This window comes from Amblyomma mixtum, chromosome 4 (assembly GCF_055824585.1).
Source record: "Amblyomma mixtum isolate Tamu chromosome 4, ASM5582458v1, whole genome shotgun sequence".
Classification (NCBI taxonomy): domain Eukaryota; kingdom Metazoa; phylum Arthropoda; class Arachnida; order Ixodida; family Ixodidae; genus Amblyomma; species Amblyomma mixtum.
The window spans coordinates 43,440,475-43,465,701 of NC_143015.1; the positions used below are offsets into that span (position 1 = coordinate 43,440,475).

The 25,227-nt window shown below is 47.3% G+C and overlaps 1 protein-coding gene across 1 annotated transcript in view; it reads right to left on the bottom strand.

The window, feature by feature from the left end:
- Positions 1–1,003: 1,003 nt before the first annotated feature.
- The window catches only part of LOC149346336 (uncharacterized), a 36,188-nt gene continuing 11,964 nt past the window's right edge, over positions 1,004–25,227 (bottom strand). The window contains exon 2 of the mRNA XM_089585383.1: positions 1,004–4,242. Within this exon, the coding sequence (XP_089441509.1) occupies positions 1,781–4,213 (2,433 nt within the window). The 5' untranslated portion in view covers positions 4,214–4,242 and the 3' untranslated portion in view covers positions 1,004–1,780. The remainder of the gene's footprint in view (positions 4,243–25,227) is intronic.

Below are 25,227 nucleotides of genomic sequence, written 5' to 3' on the forward strand. Positions count from 1 at the left end.
ACGCAGGCACATTCCCACTTTTAATTGAGCGTATGCTAGCACAGATGCAAAAATAAACTCAGCCCCTATAGTGCCACCATCTGTTTGTCAGGACGGGAACGATGACTGTCAACAAACCGACTCTCATCTCAAGCCTAGCAGCGGCAAAATCGTCTCTAAATAAAAAAATAAAGCAAATTTGTCACTTATACGTATTCTTATAGGCAAGGCGAGACGAAGCGAAATACCGGTGCCCCATTTATGAGCAGTGAACAGACTGAAAAAGGCAGCAACAACGAGAATTCAGTCCGACGCGAGGCGTCCCGCTTTGAAGGGTGCCGCCATGTTTGTCGTTCGAAGCAATGCTAGCAACACTGGGCAACACTCGAAGGCCTCCACATCTCGATAGAGTTCCGCGTTGCTCTGTTGACTCGATAGACTATTGACTCGATGGCCGTTCAAACTGCCCGTGTAGCAGCGCTCAATCGCCTTTGAGTCGATAGACTATCGGTTCGAGGGCCTTCGAAACGCCCGTGTGACAGGGGTATAAAACTCGCAGTGGGCCGCAGAGAAGCAAGTATAGCTGTCACTCTAAAGAACGCAGTAGAACGCGCACCTGTAAAAAAAAAAAAAAGGAGCGAAGGGTTTTCAGGAATCGAGGCAGGAGTACACAGAGGCATTTCTTTTATATCCGATCGTCCCCCTTAGGCATTCTTTTGAAGTCCTTCTAAGGCGTTGCAGACGGGCAGCATGACTCATTCAAGGGAAGCTTATACCTGTTTACATTCCTCTGGCAAAAATACGTGGCACATGCTAGCATTTTTATACTGTGACAGTAGGTTTGCTGAAGGTTGGCCTCTTTTACCATGCTCTTTTTTTTGGTCTGTGGTGTCAGTGGTCTATTTGTGATAAGAACGTCACACCCCTTAAATACAAGCCAACATTTATTTGTCCAAAGTATGCCTTTCAGAGACTTCTAATTGCCCGTTAGTTTTCAGAGGGCTCAAAATTCGACTTCCAACATTTAAAAAAAAAGATTATTGGAACTACGTGAGCGCTGTTCACACACGCAGGCTATGCCACTGTAGGCAGGCACAGAGTGAGAGAATAGTTGTCTCCCAACTTTCTAAATAAAATAAATGAATAACCTTTAAAAACACTGTGGGTAACGCGCATGTTTGTTGGAATTTTTTAATACCCATGGGTGTTAAAATTAAAATGATCATTATCCCAGCAGGCATGTCGCCGGTTCCTTTCTAGGATATGGTCCTGCAAAAATTTGTACAACTCAGCCTAACGGCAAAGCGCATTAATCAATGAAAGCTGTTACAGCTTTGGTTCAGCCATTTCTTACTGCATTGGGCCGTTGATTCAATATCGTCAGCCGTAAGAGGAAGGCTCGGCGTGCCGATGCGAATCGGAGAAATCTGACCTGGCCCTCCGCCGTGTTCCACACTGTCTCAGTGCGCTGTTGAACCATCACTATCAATCTTCCCTTCTGAACTGAAATCTCCCCTAACAGGGACAGGGAAATTTCATACTCTCCAATTTTATACCTACCAACCAGGGCAGGCAATGAACAATGAATTGAATTTAAATTATGAAAACAAATTAAATCACTTAAGTTACGCGAATTCAATTCGCTCAGTAATTAAGGCCTTACGGCTGACGCTGGGATACCAAGACAGAATGCATGCCTATATGGCTAAATGAACTGAAACAGCTTAGGACACATTTAGGACACACAGACTTAGGACACATTTTTACAGGAACATGTGAACAACATTCAGTGCGGCATAGTTCACTCCGGGTAAACAAGCACGTCGCTCAAGTGCAAGAAATGCCTGATGCGACGTAGACAAAGTTCGGGCAAGTCGTCCAGTTGCGTTTTTTCGTCATCTCTGGCGCTGCACACTATGCCGTCACGCACTACGCCTGCGAGGCGCATGAACTCTTCGAAGTCCTGCAATCCGAGCACGCACCGAGCAATCAGTTGCTGTGCTTGAGCTTCGTCGACAAACGACGTTGCCTGAATCTCGTCTACCAAGGTTGGAGAGGCGGAGACCCTCTCGAAGGCCTCCGCGGTGTACTTCACACGGGTGCCGGTGACGAAGCGAGCAGCGCGCTTTGCCAAGGCTCGGTTCCTGTGTAGAATCTCTTGGATGTCCAGGCGCTCTCTAATCCCATCACGGCCACTATGAAGAGAGCGTAGACTCTGCAGAGCGTAGTTATCCGCAAGCTCCGGCTTTGAGAGCTCTGCGATGAACGCGGTGAAAGCTCTGAGACTGGGAGCGTGTAATGTGAAACTACGCAGGGCTCGACTTCGGAGCAGTAGGCTCGCCAGCGGTGCCATGTCACAGGAATTCTGGCTCGAGAAGATGACAGTCATGTTTCTGATGCTCGTATTTCGGCCCACGGCTTCGCATATAGCGGGTCCGCACACATTCCAGCGCTGGTTACAGCCGTGCAATTCCAGATTCAGCGTCAGATGTGTGATGCTAGTCGCGCTCTGGATCATCTGAACGATGGGCGTTGAGGCTGGGTCTGTCACACCGTTAAAGCCCAAAATCGAGTACGCCCATAGCGTGACGTGCGTGATGTTACTAGACACGGTCGCACTGTCGACAGCGGTCTGGAGCCGGACGAGGGGCACTGTGTACGAGGGCCAGCCTCTGTCTGGGTAGTGCACCAAGCAGTGGCCATTGACGACGACTCTGTCTTGCAGACCACATTCAGAGAGCGTCTTGCAGATTTCCCACCTATGGCGACCGAGATCTTCGAGGATAATCTTTTTCAGCGACTTGTTCGCGGTCACCGCTCGACAAAATTGCTGGCATTCTAAGAGTCTAAAGCCGCACATTGAGAATGTCAGCTCTGTGATGGAGGTGTCATTCTCTAGCAGAGCGGAGATCCAGGGCTTTACATAGTCATCGTTGTGCAGAATCAGGCACCTTCTGCATTCATGCCGATGGAATCCTTCAACTACTCCGTCGTCAGTGTAGCTGCACCTGAAGCTGAAGTACCTGAGCGTCTTGTTGGTGTACAGAAGCTGTTTTATTGCAGTGGCGTACTCCAACCTGAGTGTGCTCACCTCTAGCTTAAGTCTAACCAGCACCTTGTGAGTAGCCAGGGCATCGCAGATAGTCAAGACGTCCATGTCCGGACCAAAATTAGTATCTTTAATAAACAGCGATCTCAGGGACGTATTCTGCCTCAGGTACTTTCCGAGAGCGACATGCGGGTTGCCTATGCCGTAGGGTGCACTGCAACTGTTGAGAATCCTTGACGAGAGAGACAGGTCTCGGATACTCCTGTTCCGGAACAGCCCTGCTAGGAAGGTGCTGGCGTCCTCAGGGCACACACGGACCTCCAAAGCTATAAGCGTCTCCAAGGAAGCTGTTTCCGCGAGAAGAGCCGCAAGATCGGCAATCAAGTGCCCGTGCAAGTTCACGGACAGGTCGAGCGATTTCAACCGTGTCAGCGAAATTACAGTCGCTGCAAGGATGCCGGAGATGACTCCTGGAGACCTCAAGTCCAACGAAAGCCTCTTCAGCCCCAGCGCGTCGCGAACTGCGGAACAGATAATTTTTTCATGGCCGGTGAGGATATCGCCGTTGATGGTGACTTGCACAACGCACCGGTGCTTAGTCAGCAGGTGGTACAGAAGTGTCGCGGCTTGGCGCCTGTCTTTCGTTATCTTGAGGCTTCTCGTGCATGCGCCGTCACTCGCCTGAACGAGGATGACCTTCGAGGCTGCGTCCTCTTGCAGTTCCAGCCCGACGGCCCAGAAGAAGCTGTTCCAAGCTTTCATGTTGGTTACGATGTGGCACAGATGGCCTTCCCTGCTCGTGCATGGTCGACGATGGTTGACTTTTAGACCGGCGTACCGGCTGCACTCTCCGTCCATCTGTTCCAATGGCAGTGACGGGTCCTTTGTCACGTGAAAGTCTTCGGGTACCTCAAAGCTTTCGGGCGCTTCTTCGTTTTCGCGTTCGTCGGCGCCTGTGGGTTCCTCAACGCCTGGGGATGCCTCGATTTCGGCAGGCGCCTCGCCGTCGGCGGGCACCTGCTCAACTTCGGGTACTTCGTGTTTGGGAACATCAGCCCCCTCGGGAACTTGCACCTCCGCGGGAACGTGAACCTCTTCGGACTCCGGAACCTTTTTGGGCGCCACAACCTTCTCTTGGTCAGTTTTGACGGCAGCGCTTTCATCTGGGCGCTTCCGCTTGGGCATTATGGCAGCCCCGTCCGGATGGAACTGACCTGTACAAAAAGCACCGCAGGATGAATATAAGGCCGTTGGCGCAGCTAAATCACTAAACAAGTTTACCACTGATCTCGCCCAGGCTGGTGACATAAGGAATGTACAGCGCCAGGGTGAAACGTGCTGAGTGGTGGGTTGTGACGAAGGCAGTGGTCAAGTTTTTATGTGAAACAGGCCTGGACACCCGTCTGTGCACTACCTACACGGTTTTCACGGTTTTCACAGTTTAGTCTGTTTATGGTTTGACATGCGTGAGAATGCACATATATGTTTTCATGCAGCCCCTACTGCAGTATGCGTGAATGACATGCGTCGGTGTGTGTGTTCCAAGACATGAATTTCACGGTCGTCAAGTCACCGCGATGCGCATGCCAACGAGTATGCGTGTGTGTACACATCACCCATGAAACTCATTGTTTAATGTCATCATGAACATTCATTCGCATTTTCCCTTTTCTCCCCTTCCGTTTCCCCAGTGTGGAGTAGCAGGCCAGGGCCATATTACCACCGGCCGACCTCCCCACCTTTCCTCATTGAAATTCCTTTCTCCCTCTCTCTGTACAGCATCTTGAAATAAATCATGCAGCATGCATGTTTTACAGTAACGCGTCCGCAATTGCCATGATGTCCTGCCTTCATCTGATTATTCAAACACGTGTGTCCCACAACGGCCTAGTTGGAGTGTAACGCTTCCTGGAAAACATGTTGGCATCATAATCCTAAACATGGGCAAGCTTAGAGATTTCCTAATTTGTTCACCGCCTTCTTCCCCTACCCTGTGCAATAAGATATATCCCTGCAGTACCAGCATGGAACCGACGCTGTCACGGGCAAGCCATTTATCCATCCAGAGAAGAGATCAGAAAGACAACTTGAGACGATGCTTAAAGGTGCAGTAAAGAGGAATCTGAACTGGTATTTTTGCCGCTGGAACTCAATCTACATGTCCCGAGCGCTCTTAGATGATGAGAATTGTTGCTCTGCACAGCCGATTTCCGCAATTTAAATCCGATGAAACCTGCTGGCTCCCGCTTCTTATTTTTAATTCCCCGCACACTGTTGGGGGGGGGGGGGTCGAGCAAGCTTTCAAACAGACCCGTGGCCGCTTGCCGCTCTTCCACCGGCGGAGTGATGCCTACCTATCGGCGAAATCAAAGAGTCCATGTGTATTTTTATTTCCGTGGGCCTAATTTGCAGCTATGTAGTCTCTGACTGAATTTATTTATTCACGGCAAGCGGAAAAACAAAATAAAAGCGAAAGGACAGTCCCCACGCGTCTGTCTGAATGGTACTCGAAGCTTTGGTAGACCCCTCCCAACGTCTGCGGGGAATCAATATACATGGTCTGTTCTGAAAGTAGTAGGACTCATTTTTTTTAAACAAAATTTATTCAAGAGAACTGTACAAACGATTACAATTTTTCAAGGTAGCACCCTTCCGTACCTACATGCTGCTGCCAATGAGTTTTACAGTTTTCGTACGCCTCCAGGAACGCCTGGACCGGAATGCTGTTTAGCTCCCTCGTCACGGCCTGTTGAACCCCCTCTACCGATCCGTGATGTTTCCCCTTGAGCGTCGATTTTATTCTCGGGAATAGAAAAAGTCTGGCGGGGCCAAGTCGAGATTGTAGGGGGGCTGAGGCAGCGTTGCCGCCTTGTGCTGGGCAAAAAACAGCGGTCCTCATTCACATGATGAAGAGGATCCTACCGGTTGGCCTTTTCCTTCTGTGACAACACTCCCGGCACTAACTTCGCGCACGCTTTCCTCATGGATAAGTTTTCTATCACGAACTCAAAAACTTGGGTTTGAGGAATGCTCAAGTCATCAACAATCATTCTGATACTCATTCTACGATTATTTTTAAGTAAGTGTTTCACTCGCTACACATTTTCATTGGTCCTTGCTGGTCGAAGGGCGTCTGGAGCGGTCGTCTTCCTCCACTCTTTCCTTACCTTCTCGGAAGAGCTTGTGCCACTCAAAAAACACCTGATCTACCCATAGAAACGTCACCGTAGGCCTCCTTAATCATGTTGTGAATCTCTTTGCCCGTTTTACCAAGATTTACTCAAAATTTGATCGCGTATCTCTGATCCAGCAAAACGCTCGATGATTCTGCGTGACGAGACGTTTCGACAGGGGTTCACAGTACAAGCGACCTCCTCTCTTCAACGGCCGAGAGCCGACTGCCGCTTTTCCCCAGCATTCCCAATATCCCCCTTCAACGATCCTGCACGCGCAGATCACCTCTCGTCCGCCCGTTCGCCCAGAAAAAAATCCAGTCCTACAACTTTCAGAACACACCCTGTATAAAGGCAGCAGTCGGACGTTAATACAACTTAAATTATAGAAATCAGCCGCTCAGGGCAATACTTTGAAGTTTCTAAGAACGCTCGGAATGTGTAGATCGAGTTCCCGCGGTAAAAAGAAGAGTTTAGATTCCTCTCCAGCGTATCTTTAAGTATCATTAAAGAAGTGTCACAAGGATGCGTTCTTAAGTAACTGTATCGAAGTCATGACACGTCGAATGCCAGGGGGCAAAAGGGCCCAGCTTTATTGAGCAGCGCGTATTTATACCCAGAGTAGGGCGAGGGGGCAAGCGCAGCGCTTCGGTTCATAACGCTTATCAGTTGCCCGTTTCAGCCGGCCTGGCGCACGCTGCCCGTCGCACATACGATACATCTTTCTTCTTCTATAACAAAGAACAACGAACTAAGGGAAGTTTGTAAGCACAGGATCAGCTCACTGCACAAGGAATAGTTCAAGACACTTGTTCAAAGTTCCCGCCGTATGCCAAACGACGCGGGGGCACCCGTTGTCTCTGCGATCGTCTTAACACCGGGGCGCTTGACACTGCATCACCATCCGACGTCACTGGTTGCTGCGGCGGTTGCTGTTGGTGGTGGTGGTGGTGCGGCTGCTGCAGCTGCTGCCGCTGCTGCGATGCGCTGTTTGTTAAGGTGTCCTCGCTGTCGTCATCAAGTTCACGCTGAAAGATTTCTTTCGTAGGCATCAAATGCTTTCGGTTGCGACGCAGGAGTCTTCCGTCCTCTGTGACAACATTGTAGAACCTGGGTTCTGCACAGCGCTGCACGACCCTTGCCTTTCTGTCCCAGAATAACTTCTTCACACGCACGATGTCCCCTTGGTGCAGAGATGGTAGTGCTTGCCGTTTGTTCGTTGTCTGACGATGCTTTACAACATGTAGACCAGGACCATCTTGAATGCTTGGCAGCGTTGTTCGGAGCTTTCTGCCCTGAAGGATCTCTGCTGGTGACTCAGCTCCTTCCAGCGGAGTTGTCCTGTATGCTAGCAAACCGAGCCAGAAATCTTGATTGGTTTCAGCGGTCTTCTTTAATATTCGTTTTACCACTTGCACCCCCTTTTCTGCGAGACCATTTGACTGGGGATACCTAGGGCTTGAAGTAATGTGGTGAAAATCGTAATTTTTTGGAAATGTGGCAAACTGGTGGCTTGAAAATGGCGGTCCATTGTCTGAACACACTTCCATAGGTATGCCGTACCTCGCGAAGATGGCGCTAGTTACTTGAATGACAGTGTCAGCAGAAGCATCTTGAAGAAGTTCCACCTCTGGAAAGTTCGACAGCGCGTCGTAAACGCAGAGGTAAGGCCTGCCGCCGTAGTAGAAAATGTCAATGCCAACTCGATGCCACGGCTGCTCAGGCACTGGGCGCATCTTCAGCGGTTCATGTGGCTGGCTGTACGAGTATTTCCTGCAGACTGCACATTTCTGAGCAAAATCTTCAATGTCGCGACTCATTCCTGGCCAGAATACCACTTCCCGGGCTCTTGCCTTGCATTTAGTAACACCCAAGTGGCCTTGGTGAATTTTTTCCAGTATTTCACGCTTCATACTGGTGGGAATAACAACCTTGCATCCCTTTAACAAAATACCCTGGACTTGAGACAGCTCGGCACTAAATGGCTTCAGCTGGCCTTCGACCTGTTTGCCTTTTTCTAGACTCCCGAGTACACTGCTTAGGTATTTATCATTGCTTGTCTCGGCTGCCAGTCGCATGAAAGTTTTGTGGCTTAAGCGAGACGCAACCACACTCACGGCATGCACTTCTGCGTCTTCGCTGTCGATGCCGGCCTTATCGCAGTCGAATGAACCCCGGGACAGCATGTCGGCCAGGAAGAGTTGTTTTCCTGGAACAAAAACAATTCTGATGTCATAACGAAGCAGTCGCAGAAAGAAGCGCTGCAGCCTTGGTGGCATGTCACCGATTGCTTTATGGGATATCGCAATCAAAGGTCGGTGGTCGGTTTCCACGATAACCTTCCGTCCATTTGTGAAATGATTGAATCGTTCACATCCATACACAATCGCCATCGCTTCTTTTTCTATTTGCGAATATCGCTGTTGTGTTTCAGTCAGTGCTTTAGACGCGTACGCGACCGGCTTCCACTCGTTATCTTGACACTGTAGCAAAGCAGCGCCTAAGCCGTTCTGTGATGCATCGCACGATATTTTAGTTTCCTTCGCAGGGTCGAAAAGCGATAGCAGTGGTTGTTTGGTCATGATGTCGCAGAGCTGGTGCCACTCCTTGGCGTGGTTTGCCGTCCATTCAAAAATTGTGCCTTGCTTTAGTAAGCTTCGCAGTAGGGCTGTCCTGTGTGCCAGCGACGGTAAAAATTTGGCGAAGTAGTTTGCTACCCCAAGCATCCTTTGCACAGACAGCTTGTCCTTCGGTTCCGGCATTTGCATCATGCACTGTATCAGGGAGGGACTCGGCCTTACACCCTCACTGCTGATTACGTCGCCAAGGAATTCTATCTGTTTCACGCCAATTTTGCACTTAGTCGCGTTGAAAGTCAAACCAGCTCGTTCTGCAGCTTCTAGCGCTGATCTCAGTCGTTTGTCGTGCTCGTGCGTTGATGTGCCCCAGACTAATGTGTCGTCGACATATACCCTTACGCCAGGTAGACCCTCGAAGATTTCATTTAGGATCTTTTGAAAAACTTCTGGCGCTGAAGAAATTCCGAAGGGTAGCCTCAGGAAACGGTACCGCCCGAAAGGTGTTGCGAAGGTGCATATTTTTGAAGTTTCCTCGTCTAATGGTACCTGGTGGAAGCCAGATGTTGCATCTAGGCGCGTGAAAGTCGTTGCTCCGGCCAGTTCAGCTTCTATGTCTTCTCGCGTCGGCATCTGGTAGTGCTCTCGTTTTATACATTCATTAATCTTCCTAGGGTCCATGCAAACCCGGAGACTTCCATCCTTTTTACGTACTATTACAAGAGGGCTTACCCAGTCTGTCGGCTCAGTCACCTTGGCAATAATTCCACCCTGTTCCATGCGCTGCAGCTCCTCACGCAGTGGCTCCCGAAGGGATAGTGGCACCCTTCGCGCTGGTTGTACGACCGGCACGGCGTCATCGCGGAGAACCATATGGTAGCGGCGCTGAACGCAACCTGTACCGATGAACAGATGACGGAATTCATCCACTATTCCCTCTGTGGCGTTCTGCGATACGCTGTGCACTTGCCGGGAGAGAAGCTGGAGGCGTTCGCACGCTTCGAGTCCTAGTAATGCTTGTCCTTTCCGAACGATGAAAAATTTCAGGACAGCTTTGAGACCGTTTAGCTTCACTTCCGATGTAATTGTGCCAACATGTTCAATTTTGCTTCCGCCGAAGGACCGCAAAGTCGCGCCACTTGGCTGCAGTGGTGGCTTTGGCTGCATTTTGTTGAAGACACTGAGGGGTAGAATATTGGCTTGCGAACCGGTGTCAACTTTCAGGCTCACCGACCAGTTGCCAACGTTTGCTTGAACAAGCCAGTCGCGCTCCCTGACCTTGCTGCGCAAAGCCACATCCAGTACGTCGAATTCCTCCTCGGCTCCTGTGAGCTCGCGGATTTGTTGCTTTGCTTTACAACAGACGGCAAAGTGGTTTTTTCCATGACAGTTGTGACACGTACGCCCAAAGGCAGGACAGCTCCGCGGTGCGTGTGTCCGTGCGCACCTTTGGCAGTTGTAGGACTGCGGCTCCCGACGAGGGGCAGAGCGCATCTTCTGAACTTTGTCTACTTGCTTATGGTCTTGTTCCCACATTTCTTGATGTGCGGCTGTTGCTTCGGCAGCCTTGCATATCTGTTCTGCCTTCTGTAGGGTCAGTTTGTTATCTCTTAATAACTTTTCACGTATTTTCTCGTCATTTGTGCCAAAAACAATTTGGTCCCTGACCATTGAATCGAGTAACCCTTCAAAGTTACAGAGCCGTACTTGAGTCTTCAAATCCCGCAAAAAGTGCTCGAATGGTTCACCTGGTTCTTGTACACGCCTCCTGAACAAGTAGCGCTCGTACACTTCATTGCTTTGCGCCTCGCAGTACACGTCAAACTTCTTGACTACCGTGGCGTAGTCATTGCTGCTTTCGCCTTCGGAGAAAGTGAAAGTGTTAAATACCTCAATGGCTTCTTCACCTGCGGTGGTCAACAGTAGCGCAGTTTTCGTTGCTGCTGGTCGCGGCTTTTCGGCGGGTTCTGTCGCCGTCAGGAATAGCTCGAACTTCTGCTTGAACAACTGCCAGTTCTTTGCAATGTCCCCTTTGAGGCGAAGTGCATCCGGTGGCCGTAGGAAATCCATCCCGCCGCTTGTTTCCTTAGTCTGTGCAGATTTTCCACGAAGTGGGCGTCAACGTCGGCCACTTCTGACACCATGTATCGAAGTTATGACACGTCGAATGCCAGGGGGCAAAAGGGCCCAGCTTTATTGAGCAGCGCGTATTTATACCCAGAGTAGGGCGAGGGGGCAAGCGCAGCGCTTCGGTTCATAACGCTTATCAGTTGCCCGTTTCAGCCGGCCTGGCGCACGCTGCCCGTCGCACATACGATACAGTAACCAAAGGAACAGAAAAGAGGAGAAATCATAAATGAAGCCAACAACACACGAGTGTCACGGCATCGCGCAAAATTTATAATCATCATCATGAGCCTACGTCCACTGTAGAAGAAAGGCATCTCAGATGCATCTTCAATTTAAATAGTCGTGTGCCAACTGCGCACACCTTTTCCTGCAAACTTATTGATCTCTTCGACCCATCTATCTAACTGTCTGCCGTACCATGCTACGCCTGCCTTCGCTTGGCACACAGTCCGTTACCGGTAAAGACCATCGGTAATCCTGCCTGCGCAGTGCATGGCCTGGTTAAGTCCACTTCTTTTTCTTGATTTCGACTGGGTTGTCATTAGCCCGCGTTTGTTCCCTGACCCATTCTGCCCTCTTTCAGTCTCTTAACGTTACGCACTTCGTTTTCATAGCTCGCTCTGTTGTCCCCAACTTAAGCTGAACCCTTGTCGTTAGCTTCCACACCCCGGCCCCGTAGGTTAGTACCGGTAAGATACATCCGTTCTTTAGTTTTCTCTTACGGGGTATTCACGAACTCAGAGAAGCGACCAAATGCCCTCCACCCCATTCTTATATTTATTTCTCTCTCGTGATCCGTATCCGCGGTCACTACCTGCCCTAAGTAAACGTACTGCCTTACCACTTCCAGAGCCTCAATTCTAATTGTAAGCTGTCGTTTTCTTGCGAGACTGTTGAGTATTACTTTGGATTTGGCGGACTAACTTTCAGACCCACCGTTCTGCCCTGCCGGTCTAATACCCATGTCACACTAGCAAATATGTCATTAGAATTGAATGACATTCGATGCACCGAATCTCATTCGCTCTGTGTCGGTGCTACACAGCAAAAACTAATGGCATTCGGGAGTGATAGCAATAACGATCGGAAGTATCAAGAAAAGCAAGTTAACGCGTATAAAAGTGTTTATAATTGTTTAATATGCACGTAATGTGAGCGTAAACGTTTTCAAACAAGTTTTTTTGCCTTAAATAAATACCTCCAGCCATTTTGCAGCCTTCGGCCATCACAAGACAGGACAAGTGCGGCCCAAATCCGACAAGTGTAAACAGCGCGGCCGAAATGGCGGACCACGAAGCGAATGCGGAGCGCGAAGCCGAGGGGCGAAAGGTGAAGGATTTGGTGGCAGCCTACTTGTGCTTTAAAGTACACCACAATAATGAAGCGAGAAAACTTCAGTGTACACGGGAGGCACCGTCAAGGTTGAACCGGCGCCTGTAGCTACGGCTTGCGGCAAACAGTTGCGTCGTTGCCGCTATGGTAGCTGCGCAGCCAAGAGTTCATCGTGAACGTTGGGCATTTCCGAGGAACGAGAACTGGTTCGAGGACACTCTTCCGCATCTTGGAGAAAGCCATTTCAAACAAGCTTTTCGTGTATCGCCAAATACGTTCAAGTATTTGGTGGAGTCGTGCAAGAGCGTCCTGGAAAAGCAGACTACACCGATGAGAAAACCACTTTCCGTAGAAAAACGTGTGGCCATCGGCCTGTATCGGCTTTGTTCTAGTGATCAAGGCGGAAAGCTGGGCTAGTTGGTTTGACATAGTTAATTAAAAGACTAGCGCATAAAACTAGGACAAAGACAGAGAAGGAGACAGGACGAGCGCTAAACATCAACTAAAGGTTTACTACACCAAACATGTACTTAAAACACTTCAGTGGCACATGCGCACACTGCGTTACAAAAAACTAATCAAGAAGTGGCAAACTGTTTCGCAGATACATGTTTTCTTTCCTGGTCAGGGCAAGTGACGTCGTGCTTACACACTTATCACCTTCCCTCATAATGTGATAAGCCTCACAAATCTCGCGACCTAACCTTGTGCCTCCCCTACCAAGCACACACGTGGCATCAAACGCCGGCACGCACCCGCACCGCTTACAATGCGTAGCCAAATGGCTGCCCCCCGCCAATGAATCCACCAGCGTGCGATGCTCTCGTAGCCGTTCATTTAGGCAGCGTCCAGACTGTCCCACGTAGCATCTACCGCATGAGAGGGGTATGCGGTATACAATGCCAGCAGTGCACGGAACGAACTTGCACACGTGTTTTATGGTGCAAGAAGAGGAAACCGGTATGCACCATAAAACACGTGTGCAAGTTCGTTCCGTGCACTGCTGGCATTGTATACCGCATACCCCTCTCATGCGGTAGATGCTACGTGGGACAGTCTGGACGCTGCCTAAATGAACGGCTACGAGAGCATCGCACGCTGGTGGATTCATTGGCGGGGGGCAGCCATTTGGCTACGCATTGTAAGCGGTGCGGGTGCGTGCCGGCGTTTGATGCCACGTGTGTGCTTGGTAGGGGAGGCACAAGGTTAGGTCGCGAGATTTGTGAGGCTTATCACATTATGAGGGAAGGTGATAAGTGTGTAAGCACGACGTCACTTGCCCTGACCAGGAAAGAAAACATGTATCTGCGAAACAGTTTGCCACTTCTTGATTAGTTTTTTGTAACGCAGTGTGCGCATGTGCCACTGAAGTGTTTTAAGTACATGTTTGGTGTAGTAAACCTTTAGTTGATGTTTAGCGCTCGTCCTGTCTCCTTCTCTGTCTTTGTCCTAGTTTTATGCGCTAGTCTTTTAATTAACTTTGTTCTAGTGCAGAGGACAGGACAATTGCTCATCTTTTTGGTGTTGGCTGTTCAACAGTGAATGTGCTGTTCAGAGAGTTCTGCAGGACTGTGATTGAGCAACTCGAACCGGAGTGGCTTCGAATGGTCAGCCGTAGTGAACTGGAAGCACATCTGAAAGAGTTCTTTGCCTCTACCGGCTTTCCTCAAGGCATTGGTGCGCTTGACGGTTGCCATTTTCCTGTTTCGCCGCCAAAGAAAAATGCAACTGATTACCATAATTACAAGGGCTGGTAGGTACCTTGTTTACTCTGCTAAAATTAAGTGCATCCCTTTCGATCGTTGTGGAAGGAGCCTTGACAATATTCACTGTGAGATGGGTCAATCCCTTTAAACAAACATATATTCACTCTTAATTCTGTCATATTTTGTTACAGAAATTGTTTGGTGGATTGAGTGCAAAACACCGGTATATTATTTCGAGTGGCTAATAGTGTGCTTGCTAATTAAATTTTTGATGTGAACGTTCTCATTTGGACAAAATTGTTCTTGTTATATGAATTACCAACTACTTTTAATAAAAGGCCCCTTGGCAGGTTGGTAAGATAACCTCAAGGTCTCTTTGCATTATCTATATTATACCATCCTTATTATTACCAAACTTATTATCAAGGGAACTAATCAGTTAGTTATATGGGGTTTTATGGCGCATAAGCAACTATGGCAATCATGCGCCAAACACAAGTTTAGATGATGTTATGTCAAGTGTACAGAGGTTACATTATAATAGATTTAAAACAATGGCTTTCTTTAGAAACTTACAAACAAGTGAAAACTTGACAAGTGTTTGCTCGCCTAAAAGCAATGCGGGATGAAATGGAATGTGTTCATTGTAAAATACCGTAAAAAAATTTTTTCTAAGTTCTTCGAGACGCGAACAAGAAATTAAAATGTGATTTACTGTGAGCTCCTCACCACACATTTCACACAGAGGTTTGTCTTTTTTTGTTAATAAGAAGTTATGGGTGATGTGTGTGTGACCTATGCGTAAACTAAATAAAATTACTTCGATAAAACGCTCTTTATGGCGGTATGATTTCCATTCTTTTAAAATGGGCTTTATGATATGCAGCTTGTTGTGTCCTTCATTTTCCAAAGAAGCTTGCCACTTGGCTCTTAGTCTGCTATGCACTAACTTCACGTAATCTCTAGGAGGCAAATTCACATGTTTTATTTCCATGGTTCTGGTTTGTGCAGCACACATGTCGGCTCTCTCATTGTCCCTATTGCCAATGTGACTGGGAACCCAGCAGAATTTTATAACATGTTTTTGTGTTGTGACCTTTACTATATTGTGTATGATGCTTCCAATCAGTTTCTCCGTGGCATTTTTGGAGTTTAATGCTCTAAGGACACTCAGTGAATCTGTATAAATGATGGTGTTTTTGATGTTTTCATTTGTTATTTTCTGTACCGCAACGCTAATAGCATAACACTCCGCGGTGAAAACTGTAGCACATGAGGGCAGTCGTACTGCATTTTCATTTTTTCCTTGTATTACTGCGCTTCCTACATGAGCATGAGTTTTTGACCCATCAGTATAAAAGGCAGTATAATTTCTGTATTTTTGTTGTAGTGCTAGATATTCTTGTATTATATGGTCGTGTGGTGTACAGGTTTTCCTGAGGCGTGTTAGTGTGACGTCACACACTGTGGGGAGAGTGTACCACGGTGGTAGCGCTTCGTGTCTTGGGGCAATATTTTTGATTTCGTTTAGTATGTTCAGAGTTTGACATTTTTCTTCGAAGCGCAAGAGCAACGGCTTAATCGCATGGGGCTTGTTGTTGAAGAGTATTCGGGATGGGTATTTCGTGACAATTGGGTAACAGAGATGTTTGGGCTGAGAAAGGATTTTGAGGATGTATGTACAAATTAGTGCAGTTCTTCGATCTTCTAAGGAAGGTTCATTAGTTTCCACATACAGACTTGCTATTGGTGAAGTTCTGTAAGCACCGGGAGACAACCTTAAACCAAGATTGTGGACAGGATCCAGTCGTTTTATGTAGGACGGTCTTGCTGAGCCATATACTATGGACCCATAGTCTAACTTAGAGCGAACCAGAGAACGATATATATACAACAGGGAAGCTCTATCAGACCCCCAGCGTTTTCTTGATAGTATTTTCAGCACATTGAGGGCCTGGGAAGCTTTTTTCTTTAAGATGTTTATATGTGGCAAGAAAGTTAGCTTTTTATCGAAAGTTATCCCTAGGAATTTATGCTCTTGTTTGACAGGTAGTGGGGTTTGGTTTAAATATAGTATGGGGTCGGCCTGTAGGCCTCATCTCAAAGAGAACAGAACCGCTACTGTTTTCTGAGGGGAAAATCTAAATCCGTTTCTATCTGCCCAGGTAGCCAGTTTATTTATTGTTATTTGTATCTGCCGCTCACAGGTAGGTGTGATGGAAGACGTGCATGCTATTTGGAGGTCGTCTACGTAAACTGAGTACATTATGGATTTTGGGATTATTTTTCCTTTGGAGTTCATTTTGATGACAAATAAGGTCGTGCTGAGGATGCACCCTTGGGGCACACCAGTTTCTTGGAGAAGGTTGCTCCTAGGCGCACTCTGAACGTTCGATTGGTCAGGAAGTCGCTCAAACAGCTCAGCATCCTGCCGCGGATACCTAGGTCCGCTAGGTCACGGAGGATACCGAACCTCCACGTGGTATCGTAAGCCTTCTCCAGGTCGAAAAAGACCCCGATACACTGTTGGTTGTGGATGAACGCTTCCCGGACTGTGTTCTCGAAGCGTACAAGGTGATCGGTTGTGGAACATGTCTTTTTAAAACCGCACTGGTGTATATCTAAAAGTTGCTGGGACTGTAGTATGAAGGTTAGTCTGATATTTAGAATGCTTTCGAATGATTTTGCTATACAGCTAGTGAGTGCTATTGGCCTGTAACTGGTGGGACTAGTTTGTGGTTTCCCTGGTTTTAGGAAGGGTACTATGATTGCTTCTTTCCATGCTTGGGGGATTTCTCCACTCATCCATATTTTATTGAAAAATTTTAGGAGAGCCTCTATGGCAGTCTCAGAGAGGTGAGCAAGCATGGCATAATGTATATTGTCTGGGCCTGGTGCTGTCATTTTACCGGATGTTAGTACTGTGTTTAGTTCCTGCATGGTAATAAGCTGATTGTAGTCTTCATGTATGCATGTTCCAAAGGGAAGGCTCTGTTTTTCTACTACTGTTTTGTGCTGTTGAAATGTGTGTGTTTAGTTGGATGAGCTTGAAACTGTGGAAAAATGCTCACCCAATATGTTGGCCTGCTCTTCTAATGTTGTTTGAGTACCGGGAGTTGTTAGCATTGGAAATGTGAATGGAGTAAAATTTCCTGTGAATTTCCGCACCTGCTCCCACATTTCCTTTGATGATATTGAGCTGTTTATGGAGGATATGTACTGTTGCCATGATGCCCTTTCTGCGCTGCGTCTAATGTATCGTGCTTTCGCTCTAGCCCTTTTGAAGATGAGCAAGTTTCCTGCAGTGGGATATCTGCGAAGGTTGCCCCAAGCCTTGTTTTGCTGCTTTTTAGCCAATGAGCATTCATTTGACCACCAAACTTTATGTGTTTTTCGTGCAATTTCAGACGTTTGTGGGATGGCTTCTATTGCTGCAGATATTTAGCATGTGACAAATTTTTCATTTAGTTCTTCTATAGTAAGGGTTTCGGCATATTCTTTTTCTAGTGTGGCCTTCGTTCTGAAAAGTGCCCAAATTGGCGAGGTGAATTTTCCATCGTCGTGGCTTCGTAGGGAGGATGAATGTAGCTGATGTTAGTTTGAAAACCGTAGGTAAGTGATCACTTCCCCGGGGGTCATCTAAAACATCCCAAATAAAATCATTAAAAACAGATGGTGATGCAAATGCTAAATCTAGGCAGGTCATTTTTTCAGAGCTGGGGCAGCAGTACGTAGCTTTTCCCGTATTCATTAAACATATGTTATTCGAAAGAATAAAATCCTCGATGAGCTGACCCCTGGAATCGGTATGCTCACTTCCGCAGAACGAGGAGTGTGCGTTAAAATCCCCAATTATCACATATGGTTCAGGCAACTGTTCCAGAAGTTTTTCTAGGTCATGCATTGTAATTGTGTTGTGTGGTGGTATGTACACAGAGCATATTGTTATCGTTTTGTGGCTAATGATGTTTACTGCGACCGCTTCTAAGTTTGTCTTTAATGATATCTCTCTTGCAGGGACATCGCTTTGCGTAATGATAGCGACGCCTCCCGAGAGTCGGCTAGCTTGCACTCGGTCTTTCCGGAAACTATTATATGTTTTAAAGATGTTTGTGTGCTGTGGCCCAAGGTTTGTTTCCTGCAGGCACACAGCTGTAGGTGCCATTATTTTCAGCATTTCGGTTATGTCTGTGTAGTTTCTGTGTAGACCTCTACAGTTACATTGTATTATATACGCCATTGTGATAAGTTGGGGATTGGGGAAAGCTATTTATTCTCAGGAGCGGTGACTCGTGGTTTCCCTTTCTTCTCTAAGGAGTCTCGCCGCCGCTGCAGCGGTGGCGAACCAGGAGTTGAATCCATCGCCACTTTCGTGGCGCTGGATTTCCGCCGAGACGCCGCGGATGCGTGTGTTTTAGATGTCGGCGGACTTTCGCCGACATCCATATTCTCCACGGTGGACGTGGAGGATGCTTCTTGGTTGCGATGGCCCGTGGCCTTCGTATTCGTCTTTTTTGTTGGCACCACTGAACCATGCTCTGCTCCAGGGGCAGAGTCTCTTGGGCCAGCAGGTGCCTTCTTAGAGGGGTGGGGCGACAGGTCCAGTTCAGCAGACCTGTTCTGGGTGTCTGTCGCCGAGGATGACGTTGCTGAAAGTGGGGCCTGAGGGCCTCCGGCGAGGATCATGTGGTCTTCTCGCGAAAATTTCAGCCCTGTGAACTGTACCACGACTTCTGTGGTGGGGACTTGGGTGTCGACACCAGGTCCACCGGTTAGACCTGTGTTCTGACAGAAACTGAAGGCGGCGGCGGTCCCCGCGTCACCGCTTCAGAGTATGTCCCTTTCTGTTGGAAAGAGACGCGTTTTTTTGCCTCAAGGTAGGACAGGTTTTCTCTGGTCTTCAAAGTTATGATTTGTTTTTCTGTTTTCCAGAGTGGGCACGACCTGGAGTACGCGCCATGTGCGCCATTGCAGTTGACGCATTTTGGTGTGCGTTCGCATCTTTCTTCTGTATGTGCGTATTCTGCGCATGTGACACAAATGGGTTTACCCCGGCAAGCCAACATGCTGTGTCCAAAGCGCTGGCACTTGAAACATCGTCTCGGATTTGGTATGTATGGGCGGACTTCACAATGGAGGTATGCGGCGTGGATGGAGTCAGGCAGAGTTGCGCCATTGAAAGTTATGACAATGTGTTTTGTCTTGATTTCAACATTGTTTCTCCAGATGGTTATTCGTCGGGCTGCTATTACTCCTTGTTGAGCTAGTTCTTCTTCCATTTCCACATAGGTACTCTGTAGGAGTTCATATTCATATATGACGCCCTTCGAGTGGTTGAGGGTGCGGTGCGGGGTTACCTGCACACTGGTTTCTCCAAGATTCTGTAACGACATCAGTTTGGTGCTCTGTTATTTTGTGTTTATTTCTACAAGGAGATCTCCGGTTCGCTGCTTTTTTGCTTTGTAGTCTTTGCCTACACACCTTTTTAGGGTTTTGGCGATCACAAATGCAGACAAGTTTGCTACAGGTTCATGAGTGTTTGAGTGAACCATAAAAAAACTTCCCAAACCTTCCTGGCTTCTGTGGATTCAATTTCTTGGCATCGGTGCGACCCCTTTTTGGGGGCCGATCAGATTTTTTTGCAGATTTATCCACACGGCATGTACTGGCTAAGGGTTCCTGATACTTTGTCGCCTCTGATTCACCCTTATACACAGAGGAAGGTCCCGGGACTCCCCGCCTGGTAGACAGACGAGGAGCCCATCGGCCGAGGATTGACCACTTCCTCGACCGCCACCGTTCAAGGTTTCTTCCCTCCACCTTTCAACCTATCGCCACGGTACGGATGACAGCTTCGGTATGGGGGCTAAGGGTCCGTGGTGGCGCCAAGCACCAACACCTCGTTACACAAGGTGCCCCTGCGGGGGTGTATATAATACTGTTTTCGATGTTCTTGCATATTATTTTCTCCGTAGCGATAAACACAGCATAACACTCGGCTGTAAAAACTGGTGCACACTCAGGAAGCCTTACTATTTTTTCACAGTTCCCTTCCACTACTGCACTTCCAATATAACCTGTAGTTTTCGATCCGTCTGTGTAGAACTCGGTGTAGCTATCATATTTTTCCTTTAGTGTAAGGATGATGTGATGTGTTCTGATCGAGTTTGTCTTGTGTTGAACTGTGCAAGACTTATATCACAGACCGATGGGAAACTGTACCAAGGGGCAAATGCATCACAACATTCTGCAACATTTGGTAGTGTTTCTGATGAGAAGTTCTCGGCAGATCTCCTCAAACCGCATTAGCAAAGGCCTGGTTGCTTGGGACTTATTTGTAAATATTATTCGAGAAGGGCATGTTGTGACTACTGAAAAACACACGTGTTTTGTTCGCGACCTCATTCTAAGAATGTATGAACATGTAAGTGCTTTTCTTCTATCTTCAAGTGATGGCTCCTTTGCTTCAACATGGAGGCTCATTACCGGAGACGTTCGGTATGCTCCACTAGAAATGCGGACACCTAGATTATGAACTGGATCTAATCTTTTTAGATATGAAGGCCTTGCTGAACCGTACACTATACTCCCATAATCTAGACATGAGGGCACTAGAGAACGGTAGATCTGAAGGAGGCATGCTCTGTCAGATCCCCAGCGTTTCCTTGAGAGTACTTTAAGGATATCCATTGCACGGGAGGCCTTTACTTTCAAGTTGTTTATGTGTGGCAGAAATGTGTTTTTTATCAAATGTTATTCCTAAAAATTTATGTTCTTGTTTTACCGGTAGTGTGGCTCCATTGAGGTGTAAGTTCAGATTGATCTGCAAGCCTCTTTTAAGCGAGAAAGCAACAGCCACTGTTTTCTGTGGAGAGAACTTGAACCCATTTTTGTCTGCCCAGATTGCTAGCTTGTTTAATGTGAGTTGAACTTGCCTCTCACAAGTTGACAGGCTGGAAGACGTGCAAGCAATCTGAAGGTCGTCGACATACACGGAATACATAATGGAGTTGGGAATTATTTTCGCTATGGAATTCATTTTCACGACAAAAAGAGTGGTACTTAGGATACAGCCCTGCGGTACCCCATTCTCCTGGACAAAGCTCTTCGAAAGGAAGTTTAACAGAGTACACTGTGGGGCCAGTTGGTCATACATAATCTGAACGAACAAACGTAGCGTTTAAAACAGGACACAGAAAGATGAGGACAGGACGGGGCTACAACTTACAACTGAATGAAATCGATAAACGAAAGATACATCCCTTCTCGAGCAAAGACACGCATGCGCAAACTTGAAAGAATGGCAAACCTGTGATAAACTAGAAAAAAAAAACGGCAAAAGAAAAAGAAAAATAGATGAAAAGGCATGGAATAGCCACCGGTCATGAAACTGTTTACAAACATTAAGTGCGTCTTAGAAAGTTTCTTTTTCCATTAGATAAATAGATGCTGTGCTAATGCACGTGTCATTACCGCGTTGTGATATTTCATGAGCTTCAAGGATTTCCCTCGCCAATTGATCTTTACCCCTTCCTAAAATCTTCGTGCGGTTCAAAGAGGGAAAGCAATCTGGGCAGCTCTTGCAATGCTTTGGCAAGTGCTCATCAGTTTGCTGACGAAGCGAAGATGCGTTTATCTTTGCGTTTTTTTCTAGTTTATCACAGGTTTGCCATTCTTTCAAGTTTGCGCATGCGTGTCTTTGCTCGAGAAGGGATGTATCTTTCGTTTATCGATTTCATTCAGTTGTAAGTTGTAGCCCCGTCCTGTCCTCATCTTTCTGTGTCCTGTTTTAAACGCTACGTTTGTTCGTTCAGACTCTTCGAAAGGGTTGCACCCAGACGCACCTTAAAAGACCGGTCTGACAGGAAATCCTTCAGGCAGTTCAACATCCTACCCCGGATGCCAAGATCTGTTAAGTCGCGTAGAATCCCATATCTCCATGTGGTATCGTACGCCTTCTCCATGTCAAAGAAGACTACCAGACAGTTGTTGGTGTATGAACGCCTCTCGGACTGTGTTTTTTAAGCGGACGAGATGGTCAGTTGTCGAACATCCTTTTTTAAATCCGCACTGGTGGATGTCAAGGAGTTCACTTGATTCAAGAATGAACATCAGCCTAACATTGATCACACTTTCGAATGATTTTGCTATACAACTTGTAAGAGCTATGGGCCTATAATTATTTGGGGAGGTGGGCGGTTTTCCAGGTTTTAAGAACGGTGCGATAGCTGCTTTTTTCCAAGCCTTCGGCATCTTTCCGGACACCCGTATATTGTTAAAAAATTGCGAAAGTACCCCTACAGCAGCTTCGGACAGGTGGGCAAGCATTTCATGATGTACACCATCCGGGCCAGGTGCTGTCTGTTTACCGGAGGACAGTACATTTTTGATCTCCTGAATTGTAAATAATGTATTGTATGTTTCGTTTGTACAGCCAGTCGTTAGAAGTTTCTGTTTTTCAGTTGTGTTTGTGTTCTAAGAATGATTGTGTGTAGTATGAAGAGCTTGAAACAACAGAGAAATATTGTCCTAGTATGTCAGCCTGTTCATCTATACTTGTTTGTGTTGCAGGGGCTGTTAGAAATGGTACTGTAAAGGGAGAGAATTTGCCGTCTAATTTATGCACCTGTTCCCACATCTTTTTTGATGTAATTGAACTATTGATAGATGATACATAGTTTTTCCAGGAGGTCTTCTCGGCATTGCGACGGATACGAAGTGCATTTGCTTTCGCCTTTTTAAAGTTTATAAGGTTCTCGTGTGTGGGGTATCTTCTAAAAATTCCACAGGCTTTATTTTGCACCTTCTTCGCTTCTCTACATTCTCTGCCATACAACACTTTGTGGTTGTGTCGGACCACCCCAGAGGACTGAGCGATAGCCAGGTGTGCCGCAGAAATTATGCAGGATGTGATCATTTCATTTAGTTCATCTGCATTAAGGTGATCCGCAAATATTTTTTCTAGAGAGGCTTTTTCCCGAAACAGCTCCCAATCCGCTATGTGAAGTTTCCATCGACGTGGTTTGCTAGGGATGATTGATGGTGATGACGACAAGGTGATTACTACTGGCAGATGGTCGCTTCCATAGGGGTTGTCAAGGACATCCCATTTAAAATCCATAAAAATAGATGGTGAGCTAAAAGACAAGTCTATACAACTCATTTTTCCCGAGCTTGGAGAACAGTATGTGTGTTTGCCTGTATTGAGCAGGCAGAGATTATTTGACAGAATAAAATCTTCTAAAATACGACCCCTACTATCTGTTTGTGTACTTCCCCAAAAATTAGAGTGAGCATTCAAATCACCGACTGCCAGATATGGCTCTGGCAGCTGTTGTAAAAGTGTTTCTAAGTCATGAAGTGTTACTGATAGATGTGGCTGTAGATATAGAGAGCATATGGTGATGGTTTTAAAATGGAGGATGGTGACTGCAACAGCTTCATATTTGGTTTTAATCTTGATTTCACGTGTTGCAACTCCACTCTGCACAACAATAGCAACACCTCCCGAGAGCCTGTTAGCCTGCTCTCGGTCGCACCGAAACACGTTGTACTTCTTTAGGACATTCTGCTGTTTGGGACCTAAGTTTGTCCACTGTAGGCATAAAGCCACAGGGAAAAGTGTGTTTAGAAGTTCTTTTATGTCACAATAATTATTTAATACTCCACGGCAGTTCCAATGTACAAGGAACGCCATGTTGGACAATTTTCGGGGGGTATTGAAGAAGTTACGATAGTGGATTTGGGGGTGCCATTACTGGGCTCTTATCTTTTCTTTTTCTTTCTAGAGAGCTGCGCCGCCGCTGCAGCGGAGGCAAGCTCTCAGTTGTGTCCATCGCCTCGCTAGAGGCTCTGGAGGCCCGCGGAGATCCCACGGGTGTGCGGTTTGTAGGCCTCTCCCGACTGGGGGAAGCCTTGCGGGCAGCCGACTGAGGGGCCGGCAAGCCCTTTTTGAGAGGTGGCAGGGCAGCCTTGGCTATGCCTGCCGGGGACAGAGAACGCCCTGCCTCAAGCTTTGCCTGGGCATTGGCCGGAGACCGGTGTGGTGTGCCGCCCCTGCGCACCACATCAGCAAAATTTGTTCCTGCAGTGAAGGAGAATGTGTTGATGTTATGTGACAGTCGATTACGAGCTTCTTTGAATTAAATGTTTTCTTTTGTTTTCAGAGTGATTATTTGTTTTTCAGTTTTCCATCTTGGGCAGGATCTTGAGTAGGCAGGATGATCTCCTTCACAGTTTGCGCAGCACACAGCTGCGGCTTCACAGTTTTCAGACACATGTTCATGTGATGCGCATTTTGCGCAGGTTTGTCGACCACGGCAACTCAGCGACCCATGGCCATGTCGCTGGCAGTTGAAACATCTTCTCGGGTTTGGGATACTATAGTGTCGGACTTTGATCTTCAGGTAACCTACTTCAATGTGCTCGGGGAGTGTGCTGGAGTTGAAAGTGAGGACGAGATGTTTGGTTGGTATTTCTTTGTTTTCTTTTCTGATTTTGATGCGAAGTACATTTGTGACATTCTGGTCTTTGAGACCCTCAAGCATTTCGTCTTCGGTCAGGTCAAGGTAGTCAAACTCTGATATCACACCACGAACGGTGTTCAAGGATCGGTGTGCAATTGTTGTAACAGGAATGTCTCCTATTGAAACAATGCTGGACACTTTGGAATGCTGGTTGCTGTCTTTAATTTCCAGGAGCAGGTCACCGCTAGGCATCTTTGACAATTTGTAGCGCGTGCCCAAGGCATCGGTCAGACATTTGGAAACCATGAATGGGAACAATTTTCTGGCAGTTTTTTCAGTTTCACTGTGGATGACGTGGTATTTGGGGAAAGTTTTAGTTTTTTGGAAGCGCTGGGCTGTAAGCTCCTCGGTCCGCACCCTTTTCGGGGTGCGATCATTAGTTGAAGTAAGAGAAGCCATAAAATATAATGTCCTTCGGTCATGGTGCCAGCCACCCACCATGGAGTCCAACAAGGGGACGCGACAGGAACTTGAAAGAAAGTCCTGCCCACGCCAGCTGTACACCTTAACTAACTTCTCCGTAACGCTATGGGAGAGCTTCATATGTTGACCGCGCCTTCCACGAGGCGGCGCTAAGAGTCGTGTGGGGGCAACGACGTGAGGAAGCGAGCGTCTCACGGCCGCGAGTCTACGTGCGGAATGGGACGCCGGCGGTGCGGCAGCAACTATTTTCTCGTTTCACTTTGCCTTCGTTTGAAAAATAAGTACAGTGCACGTGACGTGGAAGCCTGCGATGCCGAATACTTGCTGCGTGAT